Source organism: Falco rusticolus, chromosome 9 (assembly GCF_015220075.1).
Source record: "Falco rusticolus isolate bFalRus1 chromosome 9, bFalRus1.pri, whole genome shotgun sequence".
Taxonomy (NCBI): Eukaryota; Metazoa; Chordata; class Aves; order Falconiformes; family Falconidae; genus Falco; species Falco rusticolus.
Genome location: NC_051195.1, coordinates 47,519,337 through 47,531,104, shown reverse-complemented (window position 1 = coordinate 47,531,104; position 11,768 = coordinate 47,519,337). Strand labels below are relative to the sequence as shown.

The window sequence follows — 11,768 nt, the reverse complement described above, 5'->3', positions numbered from 1 at the left end:
GTGCCCCATCTGCACTGCCACGGGCTGGGACCCCATTTTTCAGCCTGGGACCCTTTGTACCTGCTGTTCCCCACTGCTGTTCACTTGACATCTCCTAGCCTGAGCATTTCCCATGGGATTTTGGCAACACCCAGCCAGAAGATGCTGGTTCCCTCTGTAGCATCACAGGAGAAAAAAAACGCATTGGCAAAGGGAATATAGGCAGCACTTTGGGTTCAGGCACCAGGATTTTGTTTGCCGGAAAGCAGGAATGAAAACTTTGCCTGTGATACAAACCGAGAGTTATGACTCACTCTGTTTCTTAGTGAATGAGCAGGTTGAAACTGGTGTCCCAAAAAAGAAGGAACCTGTGGCTTGGTTCTGCTCGGGAAGCACAGGGATCATAGGACACGGCTGGCAGCGCATCCTCGGGAAAAGCTGCTCACCAGCCACGCGGAGAAGAGACAGAGCACTAAAACTTTCCTGTTTCCCTACGTGAAAGCTCCGATACCCTGGTAACTCCGGGAGCCCGCGCACCAACTGCTTCAGCTACTGAAAAAACAGGCCTCAGCTCTCAACCTCTGCCCTGGTCCTGCATCCCCAAACTCTAGGTCTGGGACACTCAGTGGCGCGTCGTGCCCGTGTTTAGAGCCTCCCCCGCTGCACCCCGAGTTACTCTCCTGCCGTGGGCTGCGCTCGGCTCCGGTCCCAAACGCCCAGGGAGCAAGCCTGGTGCCGAGCAGGGCCAGGGCTGCGGCCCACACCTCGCCCCGCGCCTGCAAAGGGCCCCAGAGCCCCGCTCCTCCCCGCCGGACCGTCCGCTACCGGGCGCCGAACCGGCTCCAGCCTCCCCCTGGAGCGGCCGCGCCTGCCTTTGTGCCCGCCCGCCCCGGCCCCCCCCCCCGCCCCGCCGCTCCGGCGGGCAGAGCCGGCGGCCGCCGAGGGCCGGGCGGTCGCCCCCGCCTCCCCGGCGGAGCCCTGCGGCGCATGCCTCCCGCTCCCCGGGGGCAGGGAAGGAAGCGCCGCCCGCCCCTGCACCAGCGCGGCGGGCAGCGGCGGAGCGGAGCCCGGCGGAGCGGTGAGCCCGGGCTCGGCCGCCCCCACCGCCACCCCTCTCGGCCTCTCCCCGCGGCGGCGGCGGCCACAGGTGAGCGCCGGGGGCGGCCGGGGCGGCGCGGCGGGGCCCCGCCGAGGCGGAGGCCGAGGCCCAGGTCCGGGCCCGGCGCGGCCGGCCGAGGGCGGCGGAAGGCGGGAAGGGGGAGCCATGGCGGCGCGGGCAGGGCCCGGCTGGCCGCGGGCAGCGGGCGGGGCGCCCCGCGGCGGTGGCCCCGCGTACGTCGCCGCCGGGCGGCCCCCGTGGGTGGGTGTCCCCTCACAGCCCCGCTGGGGGTGTCCCCCGCGGGTGGGTGTCCCCTCATGGCCCCTGACAGCGCTCCGGTTGCTGCTCCCGCCCCCCCCCCCCCGGGTGGGTGTCCTCGTTTCCCTTCACGGAGCTCTGGAGGACACCCCGCCGCGTGCCTGGCCCCTCAGGCAGCCCCGGGGGGTGCCCCCCGGCCAGTCCCCGTCGTGTCCCTTCCTCACCCCCTCCGTGGGTGCCCCCCCCCTCCTCATCCCCTCCGTGGGTCCCCCAGCTCTGTGAGGGCCTCCTCTCCTCCTCGCCTCAGTGGGTGTCCCCTTTTCCCCTCTGGCTGCCCCCCACATAGGTATTCCCTCACATTCCCCCTCAGGCAGCCTCCAGATGCCCCAGTGGTGTCCCCTCGCCTCCCCCCCCCCCCGGGTGTCCCCTCGCCCCCCCATGGGTGCCCTGGGTGGGTGCCCCCCAGAGCCCGCACCCCTGGGTGGGTGCCCTGGCTGGGGTGCTGGGGCCGGGCAGTCCATCGCACCCCCCCGCAGTTCTTGCAGGGCAGCTGCAGTCTGGGCGTGGGGTAACGAAGGCACCTGCCCCTTTCCTGGAAACTGTGGAAATAGGTTAAATAGGAAATAAGTTGGGGTTTGTTGTTGTTTTTTTTAATGAAGCTGGGAGCTTGTGCGTGTTAATTGCATTTCTTCAAGATAATTAGGTATTCTGATTTCTGTCTTTTTTCATCCTTAGCTGCTTATTACAAGGAAAAATGTTTTTAACGTATGTTTGCCCTAGTGAATGTGTTGGAGGCCGTTTAAGAAATCGTGCGTTCATTCACACCTTTCTGGAAGTTGGGGCTCTGAGCCGTGGTGGCTGCTGGTGAGGTGCCTTCCCGCTTATCCGTGGCCAAATACACGAACGTTCGGGAGCACGGTGCTTTATTGGTGTGCACGGAGCTGGAGTCAGTCTAAACTTAATCTTTGGTTGAAGTTAAAGTAGTGTGTGTTGGGCTGCTCCGGGTACCAGCCAGCCAGCGGGGATGTTCTTGATCACTATACTTAAAATTTTAATTCTGCAGGAATTATGTTTTGAGATGAGTTATCACTGAGGAAAAGAAAATCAGAAACGGATGTCCAGAGCTTGCACTACTAAAGTGTATTCTGCTAAGATGTTCTGCGGCAGAGAACCGGTGAACGAAGCGGCAAAAGCATTATCAGTGGTGTGTTTGGAGCTAAGTGCTCTGCAGATGTCATGTAAGGCATGTTCAGGCTGACCCTGCCTTGGTCAACAAGATTTAAAGAATATTCTGGTCTGGTAACAAGATGGCAATAAAACTGCTGCCTGAGTGCAGGTCCCAGAATAATTTTGACAGAAGTCGTATTCTTTGTTGGAGCACCGTGCTCTTCTAAAAAGCGATAAAGAATCGACTTCCTTAGTTGTCTGTTACCTTATTCTTGGGAGCAAATAAATAGAGTTATAAGTTTTACAGAGTTTGGAATCATTAATTCTTTAAAATATTTATTGCCACTGATTAATTCGAAACCAGAACTAGAGAATAATTGACAAAGGCAAGGTCGGAGAGTACTTGGAGACAGAAGCATGTCTCTGTAGGTCGGTAGAGTCCAGCGCCCTGCTGCAGTGGGGGTTCGTTGGGTTTGGGGTGCGAGACTGTGGATCGGGTGTGAAGAACCACCCAGCTGCTGTAGGTTTTTGTTGGGCTTGCTGTCTGCCTTCTGTCAGCCAGATGCTGGTTTGATCCTACCAAATGATGCTGCAGGTGAAACCTTCGGTCCTCGTGGGACTGTGGGACTCTTTGGGGTGTTATCTGGCATTTTCTGGATGGCTTTTTTTCATTGTTCCACCAAACGGGGCTTCATTCTGTTTGGGTTTTCTGCTGTAGCACAAAGAATAGTTCATAATCTTCGTCCTGCTTTTGCAAACTCCTGAATATTTATGTATATCAAGAGCTTTTATCCTGCAGTGAGGCCAGAATGTTTGATGTCTGAGGGTTATTGCTCTGTAGTATTTTTGGGGAAGAAATAAGCTCCCTTTCCTCTCTGAGCTGCCCCAAGTCCGTCAGCTGTATGTGTTTAATGCCAAGCCAGAACTAGTAAAAGCTGTGTCGTGCTAGTGTGTGAGTCCAGGCATCATGCTAACACAGTTACTCCGCTCTTTGAATAGGTGTTGGTTTGTGTTCCACCATCTCAGATCACAGACAGGCTTGCTTCACATCTGTCCATTTTATACTACGTGGACATAGTCAACGTTGCTTTCATCACAACTAAGAAGCTGAGCTACGCACGGTGGGAGTTCTTTAAAAAGGGCAATTATGCCAAAGGAAACACAGGGAGCAAAGTATTTTGCAGGGCTTTCCACTCCCACCAATTCCACTTTTTTTATGAAAGGTTCCCTTAAAATTGTTCTTTCTGTCTTGCCAATATTTCACGCAAAAATATTTGGACAATGTTAGTGCAGAAGGGGATCACACACACCTCTGCACTGAAGTATCTTCAGGGTTGTTCTCTGTGGGTCTTACTTAGGTTACTTAGGAACATAGGTAAAGAGCGCAGCCTTCGATGGAAAGTGCAGGAGGAGTTTCAGAAGTGAAGATAATTACCTGAATTGGATTATGGTTGTGCCAGAAAGTACTGAAAACCACAAATGATGAGTGCTTTGTCTTATCCTTAATGGCAGTAGTGACTGATTTACCCGTTAAAGTGATGTTGAGGAGTAACTCTTGTGATTATCTGGCATAGTATGTCTGAGCGTAAATGATTTGCAATTTATGTAACCAGTATTATTGCATGGAACTTCTAGAAGGTAGATGCATAATAAAAAATACTTTCCTCCTTTTTTTCTTGTTGTAGGATGGAAGAGAGCCCCGCTTGAAAATCTGTTCCATTGTGGACTTCGCTGTTGTCTGCTAGAATGTTCCTTATGAATGCTTCTCCTCTGGTAGCTCTTCAGACAAAATGGGAGTCCTTTGGACCAGCAAGGAATTGTAGATACCCCGTTTGCTTCTCTGAATCCGAAGGGGACGTCACTAGAACCTCTGTAAGTGCGAAAGTTCAGATGATCATAAACAACCTGCAAAGTCAAGAGTCTCCCCTGGGTATGAACAATGAGTATGATTGTATTATGCAGAAGAAACAAAAGGGTGAAAAGGGCACTAGTAACAGGGTCGCATCTAGCACCGCATTGCTACAGAAGCGTCCTCAGTATACCAAGTGTGGATGCCCTGCTGATTCAGATGACACTGAAGTGGAAGAGAACGTGGGGTTTGGGACTCTCTTGCTTGATTCTGATAGTGACGATTCTGTTGACCGAGGTATAGAGGAAGCTATTCAAGAGTACTTGAAAGCAAAGAGCAGAAGTGACCAGTCATTGCAAAGGAGTGCAGAGCGTTCTGAAAATTTAAGCAGAGACAAAAGGTTTAAGAGAGAATTCTCACAGAACAAAATGGCTAGTAACCTGCTCCCCGTGAAATTTAAAGCTGAGATGCTCTCTGAAGAGTACCTGTCTGACCACCTGGGAATTGGTAAAAGGCTACAACCTGCTTCCCCTCAGAGCATCAGTAGCGATGACTCTTTTGAACAGAGCATACAGGCTGAAATAGTGCAGTTCTTGAATGAGAAGAAGCAGCAAGAAATTAGTAAGTGTGTAACTGAGGAGGATAAAAAAGATTCCCATGCCAGATCTGTCCTAAAATGCAACAAAGAAACAACAAACAAAACAAACTGTGGTGCTCTAAAGCAAGGTTGTAACGCACTCCTCTTGAGACACCATGCCAAGCTACAGAAAACCAGCACACAGTCCAAGTGTTTGCAGTCCAAAATCCAGGCAGAGCCTAGTGATTTCAGCCAAGTGAACCAAGCGTATCTGGAAATGGCCACTGCCAGCCAGCCCTGGTTAGTAGAGCAAAATGAAGAAAGTGGAGCTAATTACTGGGAGACAAGAAGAGTGCTTATCAACGAGAGCGTGCACGCATCTGACTCAAGTAGCGATGATGGCATTGAAGAAGCCATTCAGCTTTATCAGCTGGAGAAAATCAGGAAGGAGGCAGGTCATGCAACAGACTGTGTCCCTTTGCAGAGGGAACAATTTGATACAAAGGGGATGGCAGACATTTCTGCGAGCCTGACAATTAGCTCAACAAAAAGTGCCTCACCAGAAATTCATAAAAGCCCTACAGGCAACAAGAGGAAAGAAATTAACTCAAAGTCAACAGAATTAGAAAGCACCAGCAATGAATTTAACAATCTGTTTAAACCACTGAAAAAAGCCAGACATTTTGCACTTCCAGAAAACAAGATTGCTGCTTGTGAGCTCACATTGCAGGCCTCTTGCAGAGCAGACACATCTGCAGAACTCATGTGTGCAGAAGCTATCCTTGATATTTCCAAAACAATCATGCCATCCCAAATGGGAAGTGACAACAAATCACTCACTGCAGACTACTCCTTTTCTCCCCAGCTTCTCTCGTCCTCCCATTGTGAAAGTGACAGCAGCCTTGTGGACAGCGATGACAGTATCGAGCAAGAAATCAGGGCTTTTTTGGCTCTGAAAGCACAGTCAGAAAACCTTGGAACAAAGCCTCCCAGCCTGTCACACTCAATCCAGATGCCTTTGCCTTCCGATCAAAACAGCCTCACTGGTACCCTTGAGCCTTCTCTTCCCAAAACACTGAAGCTATCACTGAGTCGTAAAAGGAGACTTAAAAGGGAAGGCAGAATAGCGAAACAAGGGGCATCAAAACCACCTGAGCAGCTGGACATAGGACTTTTCCAGCCAGGTAGCTACTCAGGATTTCCTGTGCTCCAAGAGGAGTGTGCCCTGAGCAGCCCCACAGAACTCTGTGATGCTCAGAGGCTCAGCAGTAAAGAAACCAGGCAGCAGCAGCAGCTGATGTCTTCCAAACTAACTGGATCTGATGGCAGATGTGTGGCCTTGGACTCCGTAAATCCTTTCGTGCAGGTTCAGAGTAGTGCGCCAAAGCTCATGAAAAATACCATCCAAACACAAGAGAGGGATGGTTCGAATGATGAGAGCAGTTCTCTGGATAGCGATGAGGACCTTGATAGTGCTATCAAGGACCTTTTACGGTCTAAAAGAAAATTAAAGAAGAAGTCCAAGGACCAGAAATCTCAGTGCAAGAAGAGAGTCAGGTTTAGCGAGACGGAAACTCAGCTGCTAGATGAATTTAGTAGCCTCCAACAAAACGAGTGGAAATGTAAAAATCCCATGCTACTGAAAAGCTGCCTCTCAAAACCTAGAAAAGCTGTGAAAGAGAATGCAGTCAGAAATCCTCCAGACAACATAAATGTCAAATGTACCAGTGAAAAACCGGAAACCATGAAGAACTTAGAGTTTAACTTACAACTTAAAAAAGGGTATAAACCTAAACCAGTCTCAAACCAGAATAACCTGCACGTAGCTAAAAATAGAAAAGGTACTTTCACAGCTGTGTCAGATGCTGATGACAGCAGTTCAGTGGACAGTGATGACAGCATCGAACAGGAAATTAGGAAGTTTTTGGCAGAAAAGGCTAAAGACTCTGCAAGCAATCCAGAGATACAAAAAGATGATACAACTCTGGACTTACTGAGAGTGACCAAACAAACTGCTAATAAAGGAAAAGCAAAGCAACAGCCGGTTGAAAATGAGATTGACCTCATGCTGGCTCAGAGTAAAAAGTCTGGGGTGTCTCAGCAAACTGATGAGTTGAAGAACTCTCCGAGAACAGAAGGGAAAAGTGCAATGTTACAAGGCAGTGGGAAATCTGCTTCCTCTGCAGAGAATGTTAATCTTCATACTACTGGTCAGTCGAAAGCTAAGCAAGGAGTGGTGGGGGTTAAAGGTATTGCTGCTGGTGAGTTAGCTGGAAATGCAACAGGTAAAAAGGATGTCCCTCATACAGAGTCAGTGCAGAAAACGCTTCCACCTAAAACCAGCAAAAATGAAGGTTGTAAAGTACGAAAAGTAATCAATGCAAAGTCTAGATCTAAAAGAAAGAATACCTTTCACCTAAAAATTTCGAGTAAATTTATTGCAGGTCTAAAATATGCTCGGGACAGGAAGAAGTCCATGCTTTTGAACAAAAGGCAGAAGGCAGAGCGTTTGCTCGCCCAGAGCGGTGCATTAGGGACAGAGGTTGCTTCACAGGATACAGACATGCTTAACCAGGGAAAAGAAGCCCCCTTGCCGAAAGGCGAACTTAGTGGGGAGAGTACGACAGCAATAAAAGAATCTAACTTCTCTCAGAAGCTCACTGTGGAAGTGTCAAGTACCCAGGTAGCAGAAACTTGTGAAAGCCTGGCAACTGCTCCTTTGTGTATCGAAGAGGAAGCAGAGGGTTCCAGAAAGGCTAGCGCTTCAGGAGACCAGTCAGACTCACATTCGAGTCTCCCCTTGCAGGAACAGAGCGTGGCAGCAGTAAAAGCAGATAACGTTTGCAGAGGAACATCCAAAGCTGAGAACACAGAGATGTGGATCGAGGAAGGAGATACCCACAAAGATAGCTGGGCTGATTCAGGTTTAGATCCCCCATGCCCTGAACACAGTACAGTAGTGGTAAAAGTGGATAAAGTTAGCAGAGACGCATCTCAGCAAAGTATACACACGTGCAGTAAGGGAGACAATAACCAGCAGGACAAGAGGCCAGATCCAAGTTCAGGTTGCCCACTGCAGGAACTAAATGTGACCGCAGTAGCAGCGGATAAAACTAGTGGAGGAGCATGTGCAGATAACGGTGTGCAGATGTGCATTAAGAAGGAGGAAGTTATCTGCCAGGACAGTGACAGGCAGGAAGAAATTCAGGTCTCCAGCTCCAGTTTGGAAGGAAAAATGCCTGTCCTGCAGAATAGGGAAACTGCTTGTGAAGTGGACCAAGGGCAGGAAGTTTCAGACAAAACCTGTGCAGAATTTACTGACCTACCTGCAGGGGACTGCCCAGATTCCCTCTTGAAAAGAAAGGTTTCAAATATGTAAGTACACTTTTTTTTTTTACAGTAACAGTCTTTTTAGAAAATAACTATCATTGTAACTACCCAGATAAAACTTGAGACGTGAAAGGAGAGTCGGTGGGAGACACTGATATCTGTATATCATATACACACTAATGTGAAAAATGCTTCTATTTAACAGGGATATCATGGATAAACATACATAGTTTTTGTAGAATTTTGTAAATTATTTAAAGTGCTCTAAGAAAATATTTTTATAATGATTTTTAGGGCTTGCATTTCTACAGGATGCTGTAGTTACTGTAGATAAGAAGATACTGGCTAATCACGCTTTAAGTTATGAGGCCTCGAGTCATATATCAAAAGGAAACCTGTTTGTGCACAGAATACATTTGGCAATCTGTTAGAGAACCTAGAAAAACACAGCATTTGATGGCGATGCTACACTTTTGAAGCAGATTATCTGACATCTGTTCCCGTTCAAGCCACATTCAAGCTGCCTTAGGACAATCCTGTGTCGTGAGGTCTCAGTTCTCCCACCCTGAGGACTGTTGGGCAAGTTCACTCAGCAGAACTCCGGCAATGTCAGCACAGCGGTAGGTGGGGAGATCCATCCTTGAAGATACACATGCAAATTCAGGGAAATAAAGTGGATCAGTCTGTCTGCACGTCCTGTGTAAAGCCATCTCAGCGGCTGAAAGTACCTTTTGAGTACCTGAAACCTCCCGCTAGCGGGTGATTCCAAGCACAATGGCAGTTTGAGAAAGTGAAGGAGTGTGTCTGTTCAGACATCGTGATTTCTGTGGATTTTGCTAGATTTCCGTACTGTTGGGCCTGCAAGGCTGAAACAATTCCTCGTTATTCTGAAGGCTGATTTTGATGCCCTGCAGTTACCCACAGGATGGCTTTTGGTTTCCTGAATGAACTTTCTTGAATTGAGTGCCCTTACTTTCCTTTTTCAAAAGTGGTTTCTAGAATGTTACATTTCTGTGAACTTTTTATTTTCATTAACAATTTTTGTGCAATAGAACAAAGCTAGGTTTGCTGTAGGAAGTGTCTAACACAAACGCCAAGGATATTTTCAGCACTGTTCTTTCATACTGGTAACACTTTGTCTGCCTCCATTTCCAGCAGCCAGAATAAAGCAATTTTTCACTACTATCTTTTTATTTGTACTAACTTTAAATGGGATTGAAGTAGCACGTTCATATAAAAAAAAAAAGTGCCCCCACACTGGTTTCACTGAAAAATCCAAGAAGTGTGAATTTAAGCTATTGGCTGGTTGTTTCCTTTTTGTTTGTGTTTAGTGAAGTCCTTTGAGTAGTTTGTTCTTACATCTTGTCCCTGTGAATTGATGCGATGTCTTCTCAATCTGGTCTTCTACAGAATTTCTCTCAGCCAAACTACCACTTAGTGTCAGTTTGTTTCTCAGTCAGTTCAGCAGCCTGGAGGCTGGCCTTAATGTTGCAAAATGGAGCAAAAGCATCAAGAACAGATCCAGTATTGCATAGTATCCCTGGTGTGATCGTGTTTGCAGAATATTGGCAAACTACGGCGTAGCATAGAATGGAACAAGTAACTGTGGCATGTAGAGAAATAAACAACATTGTTTGTGTGTTTATACTGTTGTGCAGTTACATTTTAAACATGTTTATAGTGGTCACTTGACATTTCTTACTCTCTGGCCACCTTTTTATAGTCCTTTAGGTTGGCTGGTTGGTTTGTTTAAAAGATGGGTGTGCTAGATCATCTCATTTTTGTGGTAGGATACTTTGGAAAAGTGTTTTTTACTTAGCTCACATGCCTGCAGTCCCTCTACACAGGCATATATTTTTGTCTGCCTTGATTCAGTTGCAGGATTTGGGCCTTTTGTTTGGAATAGGTAAATAGGCTGGTATTTTAAAATAGAAGTTTTCCGAGTACCTTGCTTTAAAAGGATTAAACCATATACTTAACTTTAATAGACATGGTGGAAGCACTATGTACTGTTTGTATAAAATAAGCTGAATGTTTCTCCTCAAAGTTTTCAGTAAATCAACATTAAGACTTAAAAGGTGTTTTGTGCCCCTGTCGATGTGTCTGTGTTCTCAATACTACTAGTGAACTGATTCAGTTAAGATACAATTCTGATTATCTTGTGCTTTAAATAAAACCTAATTTTAAACAGCACTTTTTTAAATTGATAAACTTGATTTGTATATAGGAAATGGTGTACATTGCTAAGTTTATAATGTTTAATAAATGGGGTTCTGACCATGGACCATGAAACCAGAGTGCTGCTATGGTTTGTGTCAGTGGTTTTGCGTTACCTTTTTTCCCTCCTGACTGTAGTCCGAAGATGTAATTAACCTGCGCCAATAAGATTTGTGAGTGAAGGATGTCACCCTTGCAGACAGTCACAGCATTCATGTTAGCCGAACCTGGGAACAGGATCGCAGGCCACCAGCTGCTCTTGCTTCTTGCCTCCTATTGTCTTCAGCCACCCGCTCGCCAAGACTCTGATCTCCTATGTGACAGCAGCATCTGATTTCCTTGTGACTGAAATGGAATCCAAATCTTTAAAGATGTGTCTGTTTAAAGGGATGTTGTTCTTAATAACAAAAAATGAAGAAGGAGAATCTACGAAGGACAGAGGCAAAAAAAAGTTGTGGCTGTTCTGTCATGTGCTTGTCATTTTAGCAAAACCCTAACAGCAGTGTTCTTTCCTGGCATTTGTGGTCAAGAAGTGGAGTCTTCCCTTGTGCTTGCCCCTCTCTTAGTGCCAGAAGGGTTAGCAAAAAGGGCTTCCTGTTTTTGAGGCAGAGTTCAGCAGGTGAGATCTGTGATTCAGTTGGAAAGCACTGCATCTCTAAATGGCATCCTCTGTAGCACAGCTTCTGCAGCCTCCAGGATTAGCTCATGATCCTTTCTGTTCTGCCGTTGAAGACTGGTGGTAGCAAGTCGAGGAGCCCTTGATGGTGCAGAGGTGGGATGAACATGCCTTTTTACTCATGGGGGGGACGTTGTGATACACAGCACTCAGGTTCTAGAAGGCAAGGAGGCTGAGCTAGTCTTCAGGGTGGGAGGGAGGGAAGGCAGGTTGCCTTGATATGCAAAGCAGCCTGGTGCCCTTGGTGTTTCTGCACCAGTATGCTATGGGTGTCCCCTTCTACCTCCAAGACTTATTTGGTCTCAGGAAGTGATTTTTCCAGAGTTTGTCCCATGAGAATTGCTGACTTGCCAAGGAGGAGCAAGCACCCACAGGGGCTGTTACTCTGAACAGAATGTCAGTGAACATCTCTGGAATTGGTGCCACAGCACTAAGAATGCCACAGCTCTTCTGGCAGTAGCATCATTCTGGGTACAGTTCTAATCACTCATTCAAAGTAGAAAAATCTGGTGTCTTGAAGCCATAAGAAAAAACTCTTATACATTATGGATTAGAGGTTGAACAACTGGAGAGCAGAAAGATTATATTGAGTGAGAATAGATTCATGAGCAAGAAT

At 47.5% G+C, this 11,768-nt stretch overlaps 1 protein-coding gene across 2 annotated transcripts; it reads left to right on the top strand.

Annotated features, from left to right (window-relative positions):
• The first annotated feature begins 917 nt into the window (after nucleotides 1–917).
• On the top strand, nucleotides 918–10,556 carry PPP1R26 (protein phosphatase 1 regulatory subunit 26). Of its 2 annotated transcripts, none has more exons than XM_037400072.1 (3): nucleotides 918–1,126; nucleotides 4,189–8,304; nucleotides 8,571–10,556. In XM_037400072.1, the coding sequence occupies exons 2-3, from the start codon at nucleotides 4,250–4,252 to the stop codon at nucleotides 8,578–8,580; spliced, it is 4,065 nt and encodes a 1,354-aa protein (XP_037255969.1). In that variant the 5' UTR covers nucleotides 918–1,126; nucleotides 4,189–4,249; the 3' UTR covers nucleotides 8,581–10,556. The 2 variants fall into 2 exon arrangements, with proteins under 2 accessions (XP_037255969.1, XP_037255968.1); XM_037400071.1 differs by having other exon boundaries at nucleotides 8,554–10,556.
• Nucleotides 10,557–11,768: the final 1,212 nt, after the last annotated feature.